The sequence below is a fragment of the Arvicola amphibius genome, chromosome 7 (genome assembly GCF_903992535.2).
Source record: "Arvicola amphibius chromosome 7, mArvAmp1.2, whole genome shotgun sequence".
Classification (NCBI taxonomy): Eukaryota; Metazoa; Chordata; class Mammalia; order Rodentia; family Cricetidae; genus Arvicola; species Arvicola amphibius.
In genome coordinates, this window is record NC_052053.1 from 105,495,679 (window position 1) to 105,519,089 (window position 23,411).

Genomic DNA, 23,411 nt, shown 5'->3' on the forward strand with positions numbered 1-23,411 from the left:
ATTTACTTTCTTAGCAAAAAGGTGGTAGATTGTGTGTGTGTGTGTGTGTGTGTGTTTGTGTGTGTGGCATATGTGTGTGCATGCAGGAGGAACAATTACATGTAAAGTTATTTTACATTTTAACTGAGGCTATTCCCGAGACAATGATGTTATTAACAAATTGCTGTATATTAAATGTGGAGAATTGATTTAGGAAATGTCTGTCATTTCTCTGTAGCCTTGCTTTATAATCAATATATAACCTAATTGCATACTGTCTCCTATATGAGTATCTCTTTTGTTGAAAATCAGGTACTTGTCTAAAACCCACTACGGAAGCAGGAAGTTGCTAATCTAGCTACTGAAAGCCTCTCCTGCTTTTTTCTTAGCGAAAGCTCATTTCTGCTTGCACTATATGCGTACCATGAACGATCATGAGGACCCACTGTTTCTGAATGGGAGGGGACCTCAAACAAAATGGAAACACTTTTTTGTATTGTAAAGTCCTCATGTCTTTGCATTTTTGTAAAATAGGATTCATTACCTGAGTCTACAATTTGTCTTTCCAAATTGCTCTTGGAAATTGCTACAAACCTTGATTACCTTTGCGGTGAATGCAGAGCTCTGCTTGTGTTCCAAAGTCTAGGTTTAATGTGGTTTTGTGTGTGCATGTGTGTACACATACAAATACATGCAATTCAATGTGGCAGGAGGTTAGTGATCTAAGAATATCTGTTGAGAGATATCAAAGCTTAGAGAGAAGTTGGTGAGATTATTTGGGTAAGAATCCATCCTTCAAACCTGGTAAAGGGAATAAGAGTGATTTTAAAAAATATGAGATAGCTGCTCCCTTAATTAAGAAAGGTTACCCATCAAGTTGTTTTATTATTTGGCTTCTCCACACAGAATGCATTGAGCTTGCTCAATTAGAACTGCAAGTTCCCCAAGCTACAGAGAAACCTATCGTGAAAGTCTTTTAAATAAGTAAATAAACAGCATTATATATGTTTTGTTTTGTTTTTTTAAAAAAAACCTTCAAAGCAAAAAGTTATACATATATAGCAGCGTCCTTTAGACATGAAATACCCACAGGAGACTTAAGGGCAGACGCTCAGCGTGCAGTTCCGTCCCAAAGAGGTCTCCGCAGCCTGATCCTTCAGAAAAAGCAAAGCAAAGAGTAGTGACTTTGGGTCAGGCCTCGTCGCGGGCCTCTGTGTCGCGGTGGAAGAGCGCTACTAGAGCCGGCTGGCAGTGGAGCAGGCAGGGCCGCTTAGGCCCGCGGGTCCCTGGCCACTGGGCTTCTGCCAGCGCTATATTTGCTGGTTCTCATCTTCTCTCCTTTTATTTTGTGTATCTCGCTTTTTTTTTTTTTTACGCTGGATTCTGTTTCTAAGCATGATGAGTGGGCAGCTCAGATGTCGCATTCGCTGTCGCTGGACGTGATGGAGATGGCCGAAGTAGCCGCCTTGCTGGACAGACTAGCAGCCGGACTGGAGGCGACGCCCAACACCTCTGGCGTGCCCTCACCCTCCGAACGTAGCACCCGTCCGGAACCCTGCGACAGAACCTGCTGCTGGAGTCTACAGGGAAAGAAAGGACGTGGTCAGAGCTAGAAACCAAGCCATACATTGTCCCCCTTTTCTCTGACCCGCTTCCCCCCAGCTCCAAGTCAATATTTCTCTTTCTCAGGCTTTGAGTAGGTGGGGAAGGTGAGGCTACGGATTTGGGCGGCTGCACAGCCACTCCTCTGCCTCACTCACTCTCCCTCTTGCCCTTTCCTGGCTCGCCAGGATTTCCTCCTTAGCCTCCCCGAATCTTCCTCAGTTGTCTCCCACCGTCGGGAGATTTACTGGAAGACTGGCAGAAAAAGCAAAGCGGCAAAGGACATGGAATTCCTTTCCTAGCAGTACATTTGTCCAGGGCCATACCTGAGGCAGTCTGGTCTATTCCAGCTAAAAAGTCTATTCCTGCCTGGAGGAGGTTGCGCGGAGAGTTTGGGCCTGGGATGCAAGAGCCACACGCTGGAGAACGGAAAGCATAAGCCGGCTAGCGTGCTCGGTTTGAGATAAGGATGGTCCGTTGGAGACGAGGAAACGTGTCTTTTAGCTTCTTAAAATCTGAGATCCTTGAAAACTGAAACCTTTTCAGACCATCAGGGAAGGCTGCAACCGGGCTTTAAGAATAAAGCTAACTAGAAAAGCTTCGCTTGATGAGAGACCGGGTCTACGCTAGCAAGAATTAGCTCTGGGCCTCTGGGTTTCTAATTGATTCTGGGCTTTTAATCTTTCTCCACCCGCCAGTGACACCTTGGTTTGGTGACCCACACCAGCTGCTATAGTGACCCCAAAGCCCCACGAACCAGAGAGATGGTAGAGAACCAGGAACCTGCACTGGAATCCAGAACACAGTGGTCTCACAAACCCAAGGCATACGGTACTCCCAACTCCCTCTGAATCCAGCAGGCACTAGGTAAGGACGCCGCACGCCCGGAATGCCTCTTCCTGCCCCACCCCGGTGTGCACCAAGCCCGGGGCCTCTAGGTACTACTGACCTGTTTTTGGCTGCCGCAGCCCGGTCTCTTTGTCGGCGGTTTTTGAACCAGTTGCCCACCTGCGTGGGGGTCAGTCCAGTTGCCTGGGCGAGCTCGCGCTTTTTGCTGGGGTTGGGATATGGGTCCTGAAGGTACCACTCGCGAAGCAGGTGCCTCGTGCGCTCCTTGAAGCAGTGCGTCTTCTGTTCGCCATCCCAAATGGTCCTCGGCAGCGGGAACTTCTTCCTTACCCGGTACTTATCTACCGGCCCCAAGGGCCGTCCACGCAGCTTCTCTGCCTCCTGGTAATGCGCTTCAAGCCACAGTGCCTGCAGCTTGGCGTGCGATTCCTTAGTAAACTTATGATTTTCCAGGATATGGTAAAGCTCGCGGTAGTTGCCACCGTGGAAGGCCACGATGGCTCTCGCGCGCAGCACCGACTCATTCTTATTGAGGGCTTCACAGGCCGCCGGGGCCACGGGCAGCGACCACAGGAAGCGACCCAGGCGCTCCACATCGCCGCTTTCCTCCAGAGTCTCGCATACCCCGGCAACTTGCTGGGGGCTGAAATTCAAGATGGGCAGCTGGAACATCGAGGCTGCACGGACGCCCCGAGCAGGACACGCAGCAGATGCCCGCAGGCCAAGCGGGTTGCGGTTGGGGGTACAGAGTCGGGGGAGTCTTCCCGCCTGGAAAGAGCTGTGGATTGGGTTCGGCTGCGCTTGCTCCGCTTGGGCACGCCTGTCAGCCAGCCCGCGCCGCTACTGGGGTGGGCGGATTGGAGGCGCGGGCGCCATGGAGACCCCCTGTCAGTCACCGGGCAGTTCTGCCAATCAAGGCAGCCACTAGCGCGCCCCGGCCATTTCAGCACCTCCCCAGACTCGACAGCGCCCGCGGTTTGCCCGGAGACTGCCCAGGGTTTTACAGAACCCGAAAATGAGGTAGGAGTGGCTGGAACACATGCAAAAACCACGGAGTCTCACCCTCCCAGCTCCTCCTCCCCGGCTCCTCCCTCTTGTTTTCCCACCAGAGAGGCTGGATGCTGCTGGAATTCACTTTGGGGGAGACGCAATGCCGGGGTCGAAAGGACTTCAGAGGACAAAGAGGACTGAGAAAAACAAATCGTAGCAAAGCGGCAAACCCCACCGGGAGCGCGGACACCAAAGGGACAGGGAGGGAAGTGTATCTTCATTTTTTCCCCCATGCACCCATTCCTGTCTGTCTCCTGCTTACCCCTTTCCAGCTGCTAAAGCAGCTGTGCGGGAAGCAAGCCTGGAACAGAGGAACAGGACCAGGGATCTGCAGAAGAGGTCAGTTTGGAGTCTAACTTCACTCCTTCAAGGCTTCCTGAAACTGTTTTCAACGGCGGAGGCAAGGACACACACACTTGGTAACTAGGTACTAACCACGGAGTCTAACACCAAGAAAGGCGGACTGTGGGGGCGTCTGACCCAAATAAAGTTATACTTCACAGCCCCCCTTGAACAAATTCAGTGGACTTGAACAAATGCGCAGCAGCCACATCTAGAGTGAGAAGTCATCCGTAGGTCAGGACAGCAACTTAAAAGCCTACTTCAAAGATCTTTTTAAACGTAGATATTTCGTTCTCTCATGGCAGGCTGATTTGGCCTCTGCCCAGCATTAGAACATACAACTCCCGCGGTGGAGGCAGAAATCTTGGCTTTTTAGATCAGAAGCAATTCAGTGACGGCAAAACAGAGGGTGGGGCCGTTCCACAATACCGTGTGTGTTAGGGTGGCAAGGGAGAGGGGGTCAGAGCCGCGGGGCACTGACCCCTCCCGCAGAGAGCATGGGCCCTTTTGGCTCCCTGTCTTCTGGCCAATAGATTGAATTGGCAACATTTATTGATTCCCAATTGACATCCACATCATACCGCTTTCGGAGGCTTCCGTCAAGGAAACCACGATCTCATGTGGGCCTTTGACGAGGTTTGTTTGGTAGAAAGGAAAGGCTGGGTACAGCGTCCCAAGAAATGAGAAGACAAGGTTCACCGCCCGAACTGGACTGGGCCTGGCTGTCTTTTCTTTAGTATCAAGCACACTTTGTGTGCGCCTGGTACGGACCGAGTACATCAGAAGGCAGATAGATAGCACAGATGGTTGGATGTGTCGGGTCAGATCACACCACGCCTGAGTGCAGGCTAAAGCTCGTTCTGACGGAAAACCCTGATATTATTTTCACAGATCTTCACAGTTCACTCGAAAGAAAGTAGCAGAGGGGAAGGGGCGGGAAAAGCGCTGCAACCATCTTCATCATTTCTGTGAGATTGCCAGCCGCCTCGACAGTGAGGCTTCCTGTCCGAAGAGCTCATTTTCTTGAAGTGAGACAGGGTAGGGGCAGAATAAAGAAGGCGAGGAGGGTAGTGACACCGCACAAGCCTTCTCTTCTTTGGAGCGACTTTAAAACCAGCTCCAGGGACAAATTTTAGTGAACCCTTGGGGAGAAGGACAATCCACAGCACATAAAATAAAATAAAATAAAATAAAATAAAATAAAATAAAATAAAAATCCTGGGACCTTGTGGACAAAGCAGATGTCCAACAGGACTGCGGAAAAACAGTGTTCCCCTTTCGCCAGGGAAGGAAAAACGAGCCCGAGCCCTGGTCTGCACGGTGACAGTGGCAGAATAGCTGCTTCACCGCCGTCCTGTATCCTGGAAACTAGGCTGAGGTTCCCCGGGACCTACCGCTGCTCCCAGGCCCAGTCCAGGCTGGTGGTTCCCCAGGCCACCCTGCACTCTCTGACTGAGCTCAAAATTTAAAAGCCGCACGTTGAGGGGCTGGAACAACACGGACTGTCTTTTTACCTTTAACCTTTGCTGGCTGGCAATTGATTTTAATTTTTCTGAGTCAAGACGCCTCATCCGGGAAATGCTAATGTTTATCCCATTGCCCGCTTCTTGAACAGATCCACAAATATGAGATAAAAAGATTGTTTGGCCTTCGCGTGTTTGGGGGTCCCAGCGGGAAGCTGGGAGCTTAGGATCTGGCCTGGCAGTGGGAAGACTCCCGGAAGGTGCAGTCAGAGCTGGTCGGGTGCCTGGTAACCCAGCGGGAAGGTGCAGGAGGTTGAGCTCTGGGGTGGGAGATCAAATCTTCGGCCATCGTCAGGGACTTAATTTTGTTAACTCAAAAGAAATAAATGGCCCCTTGGAATCGCCTTGTTCATCGGCTTCACCTGGAGAAAAACTGGATGAGTGGTCCAAGACCCCGACTAAAAAAAAAAAACGGAGGGAGGCACGCTTCGTGGGCTTCTTAGCAAAACGCAACCCTCGTCCCACCTGCAAACGCTCATGGCCTGTGTTTATTTGCCAAGCAGAAAGCTGTACCTTCGGGATGGTTTTTCTTAATTTTAAGAAAAGAAAGGTGTTAAAATAAACAACGTGGGGGCGTTGTGATAATTCTCTAGTGACATCCCCCCTGTCACTCCTCACTTTATTATCTAATTTTATTTTTCCATCACGCTAATGGCCTTGAGACTGTTGGGGTGCCTTCTGCCCCTCACTTCACAGGGAGAGCCGCCGGCGCTCAGTTCTGGCCAAGAATCCAGAGATATCCATTCTGCTGTCAGTTTTCGTTTGGGGGCGGGATGTGAAGAAAAAGTGCAGAGGGCGGGGCAGGTTCAAACTGTTCAGATTTAGATAGTACCACACTTCTGTGTACATGGGGCTTGCCAAGGCTCTGTGCTTACCTTTTTTGCCTTTCCAGGGTAGAGAGGCAGATGCTCACTGTAGCTCACACTGACAGAGGAGCGCAGAGCTTAGAAGTCAGGACACTTTTACTGAGTTCCAGTCTTAGCTTTTCATTGCCTGTGCCTAACTGTTCCTAACTGCAAAGCCTGAAAAATAATGGTGCGTCGTCCCCGCCCTCCCTCACCACATTTTGAATGGTCAGGGGCTTTAAGAATGTAGTCATTGAATCTATCTGAATTCCTTTAAAAAAGGCGTTGTGCCGCATGTGAGAGTTGCAGACTGAAAGACAATGAGGCCACAGTCTCTTGTGTGTCCCTTTAGACTTTTGGAGATTTTTGTCTTCCTTTCAAAGCCTCATGTTGGCAAAAAAAAAAAAAAAGTCGGACTTTTTTGTTTTTTTTAATCGTTTATACCTCTGATTTATTTTTTTATTTTAAAATATTTACTTAAAATAGCTTATTTATAGCAAAAAATAAAAAAGGTATTTTGTAGTCTTTTAAATGGCCGTGTGAAAACTTCATACCTTTCATTTATTCCTTAACTTAATTCTGAGTTCCTGGTGAGACTGTCCACATAGAGGTATGCGTTTGTGGATGTCTTTGGTGGTCCAGATCTTCAGATGTGGAATGAATTCTAGATCTTACTTTAAAATACACACTGGCCTAAAATAAGCAAACAAAAAAACCACACACCTTCCACGGTAGGTTGCTCTTGTTACTTCTCACACATCTTGGCATTTCTTCTCTAAGGAAGCACCTTGTAACAAAGAACAGGGAGATCCCTTTATTGCCTACTCCTGAGAACAAACAAACCCTCCCTTTGACATGGTTGGTAGCTGTGCTAGCATTGTAAACTTAACTCCACGCAAGAGAAACATTACAATGAAACTTTTGATCTAATTTGAAGCGTTGGACTCTTGTTATCTCCTTATTCACCAGCTGTTGTGGAAATGGCATTTCAGATGATTCAAAGGTGCTTATGTTTTTAAGAAGAGAAAAATTATGTATAAATGTATTATTTTTAAAGTAACAAGTAGCAATCTTTTAAAAAATGTGCTGCCTATCCAACCACATTGTAGGTTCCCATTTGTGCTGGATTCAGTATCTTTGCATGAGAATTTGTATCTAAACACTCACTCTGTCAGTGTGGGCTACTGTGAGCATCTGCCTGGAAAGGAAAAAAGATAAGCTCAGAGCCTTGGCAAGCCCCCCACACACAGAAGTGTGATACTATCTAAATCTAAACAGTTTGAATCTGCCCTGGAGCATTTTTATATTATCATCCCGTAATATAAACTATGATCTTAGATGCACATGTCTCTCTCTCTCTCTCTCCTGCTTCTTTAAGGCAGGTCTCAAAGTACACAGGGCTAACCATACAATCTCATTGCTCATTTAGGGCTATACTTCAATAGATCTGAAGGACTAATGCTTAGCTATAAGCATTAAGACCGGCCTAAGACATAGAAACACATTATTATCAGTAATAAAACATTAATTGATTGACTCAAAGAATGATTAATTCATAGTTCTCTACTGGGACATTATTTCCTCCTTCTGTTATAATTTAACACTATATTTAACATACCACCATTATCATTAACGTTATTTCTTCTCTTTTTCTAGCAATTTTCAAAACCAAGATCAAAGTATCTTTCTAAAATACTCATACAGGAAAGTTAAAGTGCTGATTGGGTAAAAATTTTTGTTACCAAGCCTGACAATCTAAGTTAGATCCCCAGATTCCACGTAGTAGAAGGAGAGAACCAATTCCTACAAGTTGTCCTCTGATCTATGAACATGTTCTGTGGTAGACACACACACACACACACACACACACACACACATCATTGATAAATACCTTAACTTCTCTGAGTTTTTTAAAAAAAATAAATTGCATTATAAAAAATATATAACGTCTTACCTTCAAAGTAGCCATTCTCAGCCGAGGGCAATCTTACCATTCCCTTCTCCTACTTGTAGGAGACATTTGGCAATACCCAAAGACATTTTTTTTTTTTTTTGGTTTTTCGAGACAGGGTTTCCCTGTAGTTTCTAGAGCCTGTCCTGGAACTAACTCTTGTAGACCAGGCTGGCCTAGAAGTCAGAGATCCGCCTGCCTCTGCCTCCCGAGTGCTGGGATTAAAGGCGTGAGCCACTACCGCCCGGCACCTAGAGACATTTTTGATTGCCAAAATTGCCATCTAGTGACTGAACCAAGATGCTAACATATTAATATTTGAGCAGAGCAATCCCTGATAGTAAACACCAGTAGCATTGCTACTAAGTAGTCCAGCATCAAAGAACTTCAAATAAACAAGGAAGGTATGAAGCCTTGTTAAAATTCTGTTTACCCTAGAGGTGAATTGTTTGCAAAAGAATCAGTACAGTTTTTTTATTTAGTTGTATGTCTGTTTTGCGTATGTGTATATCTGTGCACCAAGTGCGTGTCTGGTGCCTGAAGATGTCAAAAGAGGATGCTGGATTCCCTAGAACTGGAGTTAGGGATGGTTATCGACATCATATGGGTGCTAAAAGCTGAACCTATGTCATGTTAGAGCACCAAGTGTTTTTAACCCCTGGGTCATCTTTCCAGGCTTGGGCTCAGTATACTTTTAATTTTACTTTGTTTGTAGACCACATTAATAAAATCAGTTCTTAGGACCTATTTTTTTTCTTAAAATTTACTGTAGTTGGTACCAGTTGTTATATTTGTAAGCCTAAAACCTGAGAACAAGATGGGTTTTTCTTTTTTAGCATGATGGAGGTATGGTCTTTGAACAGTTGGTAGGACAGATATCAATGGTCATCAGTCTCTCTTCATTTTACAGAGACCAAAGATTACCCCCATTACACATCTATAGTGACAGAGGAACAGAACACATCCACATGTCTATCCATTGTACACCTTGCTTTCCCCACTCAAGAGAGATGGTTTAATTCTAGCAGAGTTGGGGGCAGAAGATCTGAACCACACACAGGTAGTTACTGACCCTCTGGGTGCAAATGTACTGTTTCACGCAGCTATGACCCTAGCATTTGGAATCCTCTAGTTCAAAGGGCTCAGGGAGATTTAAACTGTCTTGGATGTAACTCTTGCAAGAGTCCCTGAATCAAAATGTGGCTTTGGGACCCCATTGTCCTCTTTGGAGTTGGGAACCTGCTGGAGTCCGGGGCTGGCACTATTGAAGAGCCCTTCCTGAGTCAGCACACTGTCCACTTACAGGAAAACTGAACTGAATGCGGCCTCAGGGGAGAGGGGGTTGGACTTGAGGTGGTGTTGTAAGGCTGGATTTAAGTGAAAAACCTCTGAACTCTTTTGTCAGGTCTTTCAAAAGAATACCAGCGATGCTCACGTGCACGTCTATAATTAACAAGCTGTCAACATTTTCTATTACGTCTACAGAAGTCGATTACAGAGCTCAGAATTGTGATAAATGTTTCTTTAGGTCTGAAATGTTAGCCTTCATCTTCTTTTCAACCTAGGGGCAATTTTTGAAACCAATTTTGTTTCAATCATTTTGGATCAGTTGTGTGGTAATTTTGGAAGTGCAGATGCTTCAGGCCCACCTATTGAAATAAAGATTTTTAAATGGAAACCCAGAGAGGAGGCTGCTTAAGCCACAGTGGGACCAGCTGCAAAGCTCTGTCAGGGAATTATATAGGCAGACAGGGGGAAAAAGCATTGCAAAAAAAGAAGGGATGGAGAAATGTGTTTGTGTGTGTTTCTCTAACAACAGATTTTCCCCCTCGGGCCTTTCAGACTGCACGATATTAAATCCACTTATTTTCTGTTTTGGGAAAAATAAGAAAATTTATTAAGACAGTTATTAACACTGGGGTCAAACTGAGTTTTAGAAATTTTTTGTATTTATTTTTGTTCTTCCCTTAGTAAACTTTCTCCTCTATCTTTTAAGCTTCTTCAGTTTTTTAAACCTATATTATCCTTTTTGTGTTTCGCCGTTGTCTTATTCCTTAATGAGTGCTAATTTTTTTTGGTAGTATAATTAATGCCCTGCTTTCTCTCTTTTCTACTTTGTCTGATCCGTGACTCCTTCCACCTGTCTCCTAGTCTCCATTGCTGAGTATCTCCTCCATAGACTAAGCTTAAATTGTAAGGTAGACAAAGACAAGCTGCTCACTCCTGAAAGAAGATGGGATGAAGGAGTGAGTTTCAGAGATGACAAACAGAGTCACCATATGATGTCTCAGGACGGTGATGCTTCTTACATTAAAATTCACAAGAGCCTTGGAAGTAGTAGGTGCAAGGGGACTTCAGGTATTTTAAGTTTATGTCATTGCACTAACCACATGTTTTGGGGCCCCAGTTTTCTCTTCTAACAAATGCAGTAACCCTTAGGTGGTAACTACAAAGATTAAATGAGATATGAACGACTATCCTTTGCACGGTGCCTGACATAGTGCATCTCAACAAGAATTAGTTCCCCTTTTGTGACCAGCCAGACTTAATCTAGCAACTGGGCCTTAAGTATTGTCTGCATGGTGTCTCACTTTCCACTCTGTTCTTGGTTTTTTTTTTTTTTTTTTTCGAGACAGGGTTTCCCTGTAGTTTCTAGAGCCTGTCCTGGAACTAGCTCTTGTAGGCCAGGCTGGCCTCGAACTCACAGAGATCCGCCTGCCTCTGCCTCCCGAGTGCTGGGATTAAAGGCATGGGCCACCACCGCCCGGCTTCTGTTCTTGGTTTTGCTACCCTTTGGTGTTGTCTTTGGCTCCCTAGAAACATTCTTTGATTTTTAAAAAAGATTTTACTTTATTTTATACATATGAAAACTTTGCCTACATGTTAAGTATGTGTGTCACACACCTGCCTGGTGCCTGCAGAGTTTCAGATGAGGGTGCTGGATCCCCTGGAACTGGAGTTACAGATGGTTTTGAGTCACTGTGTGAGAGCTGGAATCGAACCCAGGTCCAGGGCAACAAATGCTCTTAACCACTGAGCCATCCTTTCAGCCCCTTGGAAATGTCCAAAACAATAGGTTTATCTGAGGTCGGCTTTCCTATTCCTTGTTGTTGCAATGACTAATTTATAATATTCACAATAACTTCCATGAATTTCCTTAGAGCCTTACTATTCTTGTTTTCTGTGGCTGCTGTAACAATGTGCCTTAAACCAAAACCAGAAATGTATTCTCTCCCAGGTCCAGGGGCCACACATGTGATCAAGATGTCGGCAGAGCCATGCTCTTTCTAGAGGCTCTAGGGAAGAATGTGTCTATTATAGGCTGCTGCTATTTCTTCCCGTGTAACTGCTTCTCTCTAGTCTGCACGCTGATCTTCACATCACAGTCGTTGTGTGTGTGTTTGTGCGTGTGTGTGAACTCTCCATATTTTGTAAGGATTCAGAAGACTGTATTAGGGACCATCTGGGTAATCTAGGGAGTTTCCTCCTTATAAGATCTTTAACTTAATCACTGGTCTTACCACATAAAGTCAGATTCGCAGATTCTGGGGATTAAGAAGTGAATTTATCTTTGGCAATCTTCTTTCTTCCAGCACACTTCCCCGGTTACCTGATATACATGCCAGTCTCAAATGTTTTTGTAAATGGAAAGATAGAACACTGCAGTTAATTGATCTAGAAGTAGGAAAACCATTTTTTGGCTTTAATATTCTTAAAATAAATTATTTACTTCATTTCAAATTAGTCAATATCAAGATTAGGAAGAGTCCAATCAGATTTTCATTAATTTCTTTGTTTTATTTGAAACTGTTAATTTTCCTTAGGACAATAATAGATATAAAAATAGCTGAGGTATTAGATTTATGTCATGAAATTAAATAAATGAGAAAAGATTCCATCTCTCTTTGCATTTTCTATTCAAACATGGAATGTTTAAGAATAATGCACAAATATAAGAAGAAACTGCAGTCCACTTGTACTATATTTCAGAGAGTTGGAAGAGAATGCCTACCCTTTCGTAAACGTTAATACGTGCAATTGATTTCCATTAATATATCATGGAAGAATCTTATAGCAGAATTTTGAGTTATCTCTTCAATATAATTTACATCATTAACATATAACAATGAGCTGCTTCTCTGGATTTGGTGAAATCCATCATCAGCTGTAATTCTGTTATGCTACTCAGTCTTTCCTTTCCCCTCTTAGTAGAGGGGTGAAAACTATTATTCAAGCAAAGCCTCTCCCGTTAAGATTTCACCATATGGAAAAGAACCAGATGTCAAAAACCCTGCTTATCTCTAAACTGGGGACTTGAATCAAAAGAGTACCCCTTGGCATGGCTCAAGTGATTAAATTCTTTTCCCTTTTATTTTTCCTGCCACATACATGTATATGTCTGCTTTTCTGTATATGTAGCATATGTGTATAGGCGCCTGCAGAGGTCGGAAGAGGATGGCAGATCCTCTGGAACTGGAGTTATAAGTGGCTGTGAGCACCTGCTGTGGGTGCTGGGAACAACCTCAGGTCCTCTGCAAGAGCAGCAAGTGCTCTTCACTTCTGGGCCATCTTCACACCCTATTCAAGTATTCTTTTGTGCTCATCAGTAAAATGTTGGGGTTTCCTTATGTGGGAAAAGCAAATATGAGAATTGAAACGTGTTATGATTTGGGGTTGTGCTGATTAGTTTTGTGCCAACTTGACACCAGTTAGGGCCATTTTAGAGGAGGAAACCTCAATTGAGAGAATGTCCCCATCAGATTGGCCTATAGGCAAACCTGCGGGAGAGTTTCTTGACTAAAGACTGCTGAGAGCAGGCCTAGATCACTGTGGTCAGTGCCACTCCTAGGAAGCTGATCCTGAGTTGTGTAAGAAAACAGGCTGAGCAAGCTCTGAAGAGCAAGCAAGTAAGCAGCATTCGTCCATGGCTTGTGTTTCAGCTCTTGTCTTTGGGTTTCTGGCTTGAGTTTCTGCTCTGATTTTCCTTTATGATGAACTGTAAACTGTAAGATGAAATAAGCTCCCTTTCCCCCTCAGGATGCTTATGGTCATGGCTCTAATCATAACAGGCTGTTCTATGGGAGTTTGGAAGACAAGAATGGTTGAGAGCAGTGCAGATGGTGGAAGCCAGGATGGAGAAGTTTCAGAAGCGAAGACTTTATCAGGGTCATTTATGTGACATTTTGGGTTAAGAATCTGTAGAAGTGAAACATTTACTGGGACCATCAATGTTAAGTTGGGAGCATAGGCCCCAGCCCCTCGCATCTATCCCAGCCCCCAGGCCTGAGAGTTGTATTGATCTGGACTCCAAATCCCAGCAGACCAGGTCCTTACCACTCACACAGAATATTTAAATGAACTCCCAAAAGAGAAACATGTGGTCCCTTTTCCTTCTTCCTGGTGGTCACATTTGCAGCCTCCCGGTCCCCCCCCCCCCCCCCCCCACACACACCAGAGCGCAGGAATCCCATTAAACATGGATATTTCTTAATTTGGCTTAGTTTGATTTGGCTTGATTGGGAATTTGCATCGGCAGAGAGCTCACGTTAGGAAAAATTCCTCACAATCAATACTGGTTAGCTGAGGCTGAAAAATAAGTTGATTAATAAGAGGCCAGCATCATTGAGGTGACATCTGCCAGGAAGTGTTTACTCAGGAATATCGCAGAGAAGCTGTGAGAAAAGGTCTGAATCTTAAGCCGGTAGCTGAACTTGGTAATGTGTGAGAGTCTTCCATGTGGAGCTGGTAGTGGGTCATGAGGTACAGGATAAAAGGAATCATAGAAAGCAGCTGAAGTTTGGCACTGCGAGAGGCCAGAAAAGGCCGCTGGTAAAGATGCAGCTGCAGTTGCAGTGGAAACCCCAGGATAGTGGAGATACCAGGACTAGAGGATGCCCACAGGGACAATGGCAGGTATGGAGTGGGATCGGTCAGAGCCTAAGAGACGAGCTACATGTGCTCTGGATGTCAAGAGCTGGAGAAGCAGAACTGCTCAAGCCTTTCAGAGCCCAAGAGATTATGAATGAATCCCAGATGCTGGACATTAGCCTGCAGGATTTGATTATACTGCTGGATTGATTGTCTTGATTTGATTTACCTGTAGGCTTTGCTGGTTCTTTGTTCTTGTAATTAGAAAGTATATAACATATTTTAGGCTTTAAAGGGGACCACAATGATGAGGTGTTGGATGTTTGAAGAGAACTTGGACTTTTATAATGTTGAATGTATTTAAAGACTATAGGATTTTTAAAATCATACTATATTTTAGACTATGACATTAATATTAGGTTTTGAGAAAAAACAATAAAGGAAAGGTTATGATTTAATAGTGATGTGTTTGTTTGATGCCAAGTTGACAGAGGATCAATTATTCTGGCTAGTATCTTTGTTGTTGTGGATTTTGTGTCAACTTGATACAAGCTAGGGTCATCTGTGAAGAGTAACTCAACTGAAGATAGATATGTAGACAAATCTAGAAGGGCTTTTTCTTGATTAAGGATTCATGTGGACAGATGTGGCCTGCTATGGGAAGTGCTAGCCCTTAGGCAGATGGTCCTGGGTTGTAAAAGAAAGCTGTCTCAAGTCACAGAAGCAAGCTAGTAAGCGGCATTTCTCCATGGCCTCCACGCTTTTCTTCAGTTTTGCCTTCCGGTTCCTGACTTGAGTTTCTGCTCTGATTTCCCAAATCAAACTGAATATTGCTCAACTGAATCACCCCTGGATCAAAGAAGAAACAAAGAAGTTAGACACTTCCTAGAATTCAACGAAAATGAAAATGAATGTACAACATATCCAAACTTAAGGGACACCATGAAAGCAGTAGTAAGAGGATAGTCTGTAGTCCTAAATACCTATATAAAGAAATTGGAGAAATCCCATACCAGCAAATTAACAGCACACCTGAAAGCTCTAGAACAAAAAGAAGCAAACTCACCCAGGAAGAGTAGATGCCTGGAAGTAATCAAACTGATATTTGATCATCAAGTTATTCAAACTGATATTTGAATATAAAATTGATATTGAATAAATATTCAATAAATCAAATATTTGTTGAAATCAATAAAATAGAACAAAGAGAGTGATCCAAAGAATCAATGAGACAAAGAGTTGGTTCTTTGAGAAAATTCACAAGAAACACAAACCCTTATCCAAACTAACCAAAAGGCAGAGAGAGAATATCCAAATTAACAAAATCAGCAGTGAAAGGGGGCCATAACAACAGTCATTAAGGAATTCAGAGAATCATCAGGTCGTACTTCAAAGACCTATATTCCACAAAATTGGAAAGTTGAAAAGAAATGGACAATTTTCTGATAGGTACCACATACCAAAATTAAGTCAAGACCAGATAGACAATTTAAATAGACCTATAACCCCTAAGGAAATAGAAGCAATCATTAAAAGTCTCCCCCCCCCCAAAAAAAACCCCAGCCTGGAACCATATGTCTTCAGCACAGAATTCTACCAGAACTTTAAAGAAGAGCTAACACCAAAGTATTCCTCAAAGTATTCCACACGATAGAAACAGAAACAATACTGCCAAACTCCTTTTATAAGGTTAAAGTTACTTTGATACCTGAAAGTGTGTTGCTGGTGGGAGCACAAACTGGTACAGCTGCTATGGATATCAGTGTGGTGATTTCTCAGAAAATTAGGAAACAATCTACCTCAAGACCCAGCAATGCCAGTATATACCCAAAGGATGCAATTTAAAAAATTCCTCTATCTCTCTACACTGGCATCTTTATGTGAGACAGACATGATTTTGTTCAGTTCTCAACAACCACATGGTGGTTCACAACCATCTATAATGGGATCTGTACCCTCTTTTGGCATGCAGGCATGAATGCAGACAGAGCAATCATACCGAAAAGAAAATCAGTATGTTATTGTATGGAATCGAAAGAATAGGGCCGATAAAAGATTAAAAGCCTATCTCCAGTCTACCACAGTGTTCCCCCTCTGCTTGGTGCAAAATAAAAGTGGTGGGCAAAATAAGAGGAGTAAAATTAGAGAACTGTATGGCAGAAAGGATATAGTACAATGGAAGACAGAAAATTATGTAGCAGTTATACAAGTAATAGAGAATTGGAAGTGTGCTAATGACTATGAAGGCTAAGGGCATGAAATAAGCATTTATAATGGGCACTGCTAGGTGAGAATTGAAGGGTGTATAGATTATTTAGTGAAGAATAAGCTGAGGACCTAACTAGAAACTGGATTTGTGGTGGAAAAGAGTATACTAAAAATCGAAAGATTTGTAATACAGAGGCATTGTGAAAAGACAGATGGAGTTAATATGACACAAAGATGGAGAGAGAGAGAGAGAGAGAGAGAGAGAGAGAGAGAGAGAGAGAGAGAGAGAGAGAGAGAGAGAGAGAAATCTATAAAGGACCCTATAAACTATAGTAAGAGTTTTGTTATTTTTACTGGAACAAAAGGAAGCCATTTGGTGTGTGTGTGTGTGTGTGTGTGTGTGTGTGTGTGTGTGTTGTTATATTAGAACAGTAGAGATGAAATAAGACAGTTTGCCATGTTGCTACATATATAGACATGGAACCCAGGAGATAGGTAACATGGGGAAATTGCTACTCACTTTGACTATCTAAATAATGCTACTTCTTTTGTTTTCAGAATTCCTGCTGTAGATGTTTGGGAGGAAGAGGAAACTGAGCATGTGCTAAAATGCTGTGGAGAAGTCAGGTCACATGAGGACTAAACATGTTTAGTAGATTTACTAACTTGGTTGGCTAGTTTTATCAGCTTGACACAAACTATAGTCATCTGAGAGAAGAGAACTCAATTAAGAAAATATCTCCATAAGATAGATCAGTCTGCAGACAAGCCTGGAGGGCATTTTCTTAATTAGCAATTGATGGGGAGGGACCAACCCATTGTGGGTGGGGGTCACCTCTGGACTGGTGTCCTGGGTTCTATAAGAAATCAGGCTGAGCCTGGGGACCTTGGGAGAGAGTTGAAGGGGAGGGGAGAAGTAGGGAGGGGAGCAGAGAAGTGTGTAGAGCTCAATAAAAATCAATTAAAAAAAAAGGAAACAGGCTGAGCAAGCCATGAGGACCAAGACAGTAAGCAGGACTCCTCCATGGCCTCTGCATCATCTCCTGCCCTTCAGGTTCCTGCCCTGATTGAGTTCCTGCCTTGGCTTCCCTCAGTTGACTGTGATTCAGACATGTAAGCCAAATAAACCATACTTTCCCCAAGTTACTTTTGGTAATGGGTTTTTTAATCACAGCAATAGAAATCTGAACTAAAACAATGATAGAATGTCATTTTAATGTTCAGTAAGGACAAAGCTTATGGAATTGGAAGGCAGATTGGAGTCACTTGAGAAATCAGCTAGGAGGAGACAATATGAGCTTGAATGACTGTTTAAAAATGTGTTGGCTGGAGGTCAAGCAAATTGACTGTGGAGTAAGAGTCTCCAGAAGCCAATTCAAACAGCGATTTGTATAAAAAAATTTAAAACTACCTTCAGGGGTGCTGAGGACAAGGTGAAAAGTCTGTTTTAGCAAAACATGTTGGAGAAGTCAAGAAGAAAAGAGAAGCTGATTGTACTCTTTCCCTAATTTCAAGTGGGCTAATGTGGAGAGAGACTGTGTTGAAAGGAGAACTGTAGGAGTTAAGTCCAAGCCAGAGAGGTAGAACCAAGCAGAGGAAAACCCAGCACCCAGCAGAGTCCGATGGCACTTGTCCCCAGACCAGATATGAATGGAGCCTCGGCTTATGACCAAAGGACTTTGTCTCCGCCTCCCAGAACCAGACATCGTGGAGAGAAACTCCATCTGCTGTGTAATACCGTAGGAAAGTCAGTACAGGTTATTACCTTGGATCTAACTACCAAGCTGGTAAATGCAGCATCTGACAGATTCAGGTAGCCTTGTTCCCAGGCTAGTACCCACGATGGAGCCTCTGGTGTTGACCTGGTGTCTGCCACATTCCAAAATTCTCTTTTGAAGATGCTCTGGCAAGAAAGATACTCTGTCTACTGATAACTTCAAATAATTTTTTCATTACTCTTGAATGGGACAGGTGATGGTGGTATTGGTAAAACTCTGGACCGTGTGTGTGTGTGTGTGTGTGTGTGTGACAGTAACTAAGATATGCATGGATGTGAATTTCAATGCAAATAATCTGATTTTTTTACATCACATTAATGTAATGTTTCTAGTTTTCTACAAAATTTCGTTAGGAAGTCTAGTATTGAGTTGAATACATTTTCTTGGCAGCTATAGCAACATGGTGCCAAGAAATCTCAATGCATCTGTCTTTCATAGTTATTTTCATAAACTTTCCTAGGAGGGGGTAGTTAATAAACAGAATACAGCAAGTATGATAGGAACAAAACCAGGTTAATTTTCTAAAATGGGAAGGAGGAAATCAGTAACAAGAAAACAAACAATCTGATTTTAAAATGAGCAAGGACCTAGGTAGACTTTTTTTTTTTTTTTTTTGCATGGACACACACATCACAACAGGCACATGAAAAAAGGTACAGCGTCACTAGTCCCCAAGTAACTGAAATCAAACCTCGCCTCACACCTGTTTAAAATTATCATTTTCAAAGGAAAGATAGCAGGTGCTGGTGATGATGTGTAGAAAATGAAAAGTTGTATATACTATTGGTGGAAATATAAATTAGTGAAGTCGCCCTAGAAAAAAAAAATGAGAAGGTGCCTCAAGAAAGTTGAAAAAGGCCGGGCGGTGGTGGCGCATGCCTTTAATCCCAGCACTCGGGAGGCAGAGGCAGGCGGATCTCTGTGAGTTCGAGACCAGCCTGGTCTACAAGAGCTAGTTCCAGGACAGGCTCCAAAGCCGCAGAGAAACCCTGTCTCGAAAAAACCAAAAAAAAAAAAGAAAGTTGAAAAAGGAGCCTGACGCAATTGCACATTCCTACAGTTCCAGTACTCCAGAGGTTAAGTCTAAAGGATCTCCAGTTCTATGCCAGCCTGAGATGCCCACCAAAACCTTATCTCAAATCCATCCATCCGTCCGTCCGTCCGTCTGTCCGTCCGTCCATCCACTCATCCTTCCACGTATAAATGTATACTAAATTCATTGATCCTGTGAAAATCAGTGTAGAAAAACCAAATCCACCATATGACCCAGCTCTTCCACTCCCTGGGGTAAAGGATTTGACATCCTACTCCACAGTTCTTCGCTCAGCCATGTTCATTTCTGCTCACTTCACATCTGTTTCACAATTAGGAAACAACCTGCATGTTCTTCAACCAGTGAATTGCTGAGGGTTGACTAGGAGAGATGGGAGATAGAAGCAGGGCATTTTAAATCAAAGGGCGCATGATTTCAGCGAGGCAGGATGAGAAAATTCTGGAAAACTAGTGTACATCCTGCTGACTAGAGACGATCATACTGCGTTTTGTACTTAATATATGGTAAGAGTAGAAATTAAACAGCCTCACCATCCACACAAATAACAATTGCAAGGAGGTGGTGGATATACTACATAAATTAATTTGATTTCATTTTGTAGTGATTTCATAATTGCTATGGCTTGTCTATGGATTGAGTGTGTTTCCCTCAAGGCTTCATGTGTTGAAATCTAATCCCCGTTTTGAGATATTAAGGTGGTAGTTTTGTTTAGAAGTGGTGATTTGGGGATCAAATTAGGATTAGCTATAGTTACTAGAATAGAACCTTCATAATTGAATTCTGATAGATATATAAAAAGAAGGTGGGGGATCAGAAGAGACACGGTTGACTGATATGCATGGTTGATCGACATCTTGGGGTGTGATGCCTTGCACTGCTTTGGGGCACTGTTGCCAAGAGGACCACCAGGAAATGTGGCCCTTCAGTCTTGGGCCTCAGGAAATCTGAACCAAAACATATCATTAAGGCAAAGTTACTAGTCTGTAGTATTGTGTTATTAGCAATAGACGGCGAATCCATTAACACATTCAAGTCCACGTGTTATGCTCTGTAAATATATACAACTTTCATTCATAAGTTATACTCCAATCAACCTGGAAAAACAAGATTCTCACACACAAAAAAGAATAAATTAGCTAAATTCTTATGTCATCAAAACTTATTAGCCTTGATGGCTTACTATCATTAACACCAAAGAACAATATAATGTGTTATAACAAAATTGAATACATGAGTGTGTGTGTGTGTGTGTGTGTGTGTATGTGTGTGTATAATTTGAGACATTTAAGAAAAATTTTGGAAGTTTGCTTTTTCATTTAAATAATTTATGAAAACAGCAATTGTTGAGATCATTTAGGATGGTAATAAAAGTATTAGAAATATAAAATTGAGACGTGGCATAGCTCAGCGGTAGAAGGCACAGTTAACAAACATGAGTCCCTGGGTTCAGTCCCTGTCACCAAGAGATTAAAAAATAAAAACAGACCCGGTTGTGGTGGCACACGCCCTTTCATCACAGCGCTTGAGGGGGCAGGGGCAGGTGGATCTCTGTGAGTTCAAGGCCAGCCTGGTCTACAGAGTGAGTTCCAGGACACCCAGGGGCAATTTAGGGGATTCTGTTTTTCCCCCTGTATGTTCACTTTAGATACATAAATTCAAAAGCATAAATTATCTAGTGTGTTACAACTCCGAGGGGAAAGGCTTCCCCAACAGAAGTGCTACGCTCTGCTCCTGCGGGTAAGGTTTCCCCAATGAGAGTGTTACAGCTCAGACAGAGAGACATCCTGGCAGCCAGTAGCCAAGGAATACCAGGCGGTGTTGGTGTTGGCGCAGGCCTTTAATCCCAGCACTCTGGGGGGCACAGACAGGCGGATCTCTGTGAGTTCCAGACTTGGTCTACAAGAGCTAGTTCCAGGACAGGCTCCAAAGCTGCAAGAGAAACCCTGTCTCGAACCCCTGCCCCCTAAAAAAAAAAAGAGAAAAAAGTAAAAAAAAAAAAATAATAATAATAACTCCATACACCAAACCTCACACAAGAGGGAACTGAGCAGAAGGCAGGGTTTCTGAAATTGGTGAGCATTTTTTTGTGACTTTATCTTGAGAGAAGCACAGGGATTAGTGAGTTCTGTTTCTTGGCCCTAGTTTGGTTGGGTTTGGGGTCATATCAGGGTCAGGGCGTTTTCCTACATCTAGGGACAGTAGTTTTAAAAAAAAAATTCGTTTTTTTTTTAATCAAATGAAAAACTCTTAAAATTTGCTTTCCAAGAAGTTTTGAGAAGTTCTGAATTCAAGCTGGATATTTGAATTTAAGTTTCTCCGTGTGTTAACATTCATTTTCCGGCTGATTTCCAAGACATTTTCGCACTAAAGGACTGGGTGGCGTTTAAAGACCACAGCTAGTCACCAGAAAGCCATGAACCCCTTTTGGCGCCGCTTTCTGACCCCAGTACCCATCTTGGGACTTTTGACGCCTCCACCTCCGTAAGGCCTGATTACCGTGTTCCCGCTCCAACGTGATCTCGCGAGATTTGCGGCTGACCACGTGACCCTTGCGTGTGGGTCTCCCAAGCCCGGCGCCAAAGGGCTTAGACTCCGAAGATTAGGTCGTCGACCGGACCTTGAGTTGGGGACCCCTGGGAAGAGTGACCTTTGGGGGTCCGTTGGGGCCCATTGGGTGGAAGGTGCGGGCCCGGGGCGGATGCAGGCTGGGGAGGATATGGCGCAGGGCCCACAGACTGCACGCCGTGCCCTGCATGCGCCTCGGCCTGGTGCTGAGGGACAGAGGCCTGGGCTGAGGAGAGCGACTGTGAGGGCTGTCGTCATCCGTGAACGCGTTCCTGCCATAAATGCGGGTCCCGGGAAGGCGAAGCCGGCCTGGGGCGGGTCTAGGACGAAAAACTGTGGAAAACCTTTAAGGAAAAGAAAGAGCCGTGGTGGCGAATTTAGATGCGGCAAATCGCCCCGCACACAGGTCCAGTGCTGTGAAGGATTTAAGAATCCACACCGCCTCCCCTTACAGTTGTTACAGAAGTTTTAAAATCTAGGTCAAGATGTCTGGAGGTCTGTGGGTTCAAGTATTCAAGGACTTCTTGCCATACCCAGCACAAACTACCACAAGGGCAATTTCCAGAACATTCCATCTTGCAGCGCCTTTCAAAGGCCCATTCATTTGATCATTAGGACTCTGGAAGTGCTGGCTACGAATTCAGTCCTTGACTGGAAGAGGCTCTCTCCTCCCCCATGTCTTAATCCACCTCTATTTTTCTTGTAAGAATGCTATATTTGCCAGGCAGTGGTGGCGCATGCCTTTAATCCCAGCACGTGGAAGGCAGAGGCAGGGGAATCTCTGTGAGTTCAAGGCCAGCCTGGTTTACAGACTGCTATATTTGAAAGGTTACTTTATATATGATATTTTATGTATGGTTTCTGAAAGTTTTGTTATTTATTTTGCCCAGGATCCAAGATGGCTGACAGCCTGTTTGTCAGTTTGGACAAGCTTTTGTTAGAATTTGGTAGGTATAAAATGAAAATAAACCCTTTTGTATTAACATTTGACATTTAACCATGATGTAAAATTACAAAAGAAGTGTTTATTTTAGTTTTCCAGTATGAACAAGACAAAAGTACTAAAGAAGCTATGATTCAAAGAATTAATAGTAAGTAGTTTTGTATGAAATAAATATTTTCATTTTTTTAATTTTATAGTTACAGTGCCTAGAGCAACCTATAGTTGTTTGTGTGTGAGAGAGATCTTTCTTTTGAGTAACAATGAGCTGTTTATCTTAGGAGTAATAGTTGTGACAAGTGTTGGCAATGATAAATGTTTGTACTCAACATTTTGTTAAGAATTTCTCAGAAATAATCCTTTATATACAGCATTTTCCCCTTCAAATAACAAGGTAATTTCAAATATTTGAATTTTTTTCTCTTGAAATAACAGAAAACCATAGGTTGATAAATGGTATGCTTTCAGGAATAATGATTTCGAAAAAATAATAAGTAAAATATCAGAATTAAGTAAATAAATGCAATGCTTTTAATTTTTAAAATAGTTCTATTTAGTTTTGAAAACACAACTTGTTAATTTCTTAGTATTCTAAAAAGAATTTTATTATCTTTTCTGCAATAAAAAATGGAATATTGATTATTTCAGGACAGGAGAGATGGTTCAGTAGTTAAAAGCACTTGTTGCTTTTGTGAAAGACTCAGGGTCTGTTCCCAGCACCCACACTGATTCACAGCTTCTTGTAACTTTAGTTTCAGGGAGTCTCGACCTCTTCCAGTCTTCAGTGAACACTAGGCATGCACACAGCCACGTGTATACAGTCAGGCAAAATACTCATACACATAAATTTTTAAAAA

The 23,411-nt window shown here is 43.2% G+C and overlaps 2 protein-coding genes across 2 annotated transcripts in view; one reads left to right on the plus strand and one right to left on the minus strand.

Annotated features, from left to right (window-relative positions):
• Positions 1 to 1,390: 1,390 nt before the first annotated feature.
• Positions 1,391 to 3,102, minus strand: Six6 (SIX homeobox 6). The gene is made up of 2 exons (XM_038337962.1): positions 2,531 to 3,102; positions 1,391 to 1,559 (listed from the first exon to the last, which is right to left on the minus strand). The coding sequence occupies exons 1-2, from the start codon at positions 3,100 to 3,102 to the stop codon at positions 1,391 to 1,393; spliced, it is 741 nt and encodes a 246-aa protein (XP_038193890.1).
• Positions 3,103 to 22,512: 19,410 nt separating this feature from the next.
• C7H14orf39 (chromosome 7 C14orf39 homolog) overlaps positions 22,513 to 23,411 on the plus strand; it is a 43,350-nt gene continuing 42,451 nt past the window's right edge. The window contains exons 1-2 of the mRNA XM_038335635.1: positions 22,513 to 22,561; positions 22,649 to 22,705. Of these exons, the coding sequence (XP_038191563.1) occupies positions 22,513 to 22,561; positions 22,649 to 22,705 (106 nt within the window). The remainder of the gene's footprint in view (positions 22,562 to 22,648; positions 22,706 to 23,411) is intronic.

Bases quoted from the DNA above. Each gene is read 5' to 3' on its own strand.
- Six6 (XM_038337962.1), bottom strand. From the start codon at position 3,102: ATGTTCCAGCTGCCCATCTTGAATTTCAGCCCCCAGCAAGTTGCCGGG. The intron at 1,560-2,530 runs GTCAGTAGTACC...CTTTCCCTGTAG, and splicing joins GCTGCGGCAGCCAAAAACAG to ACTCCAGCAGCAGGTTCTGT.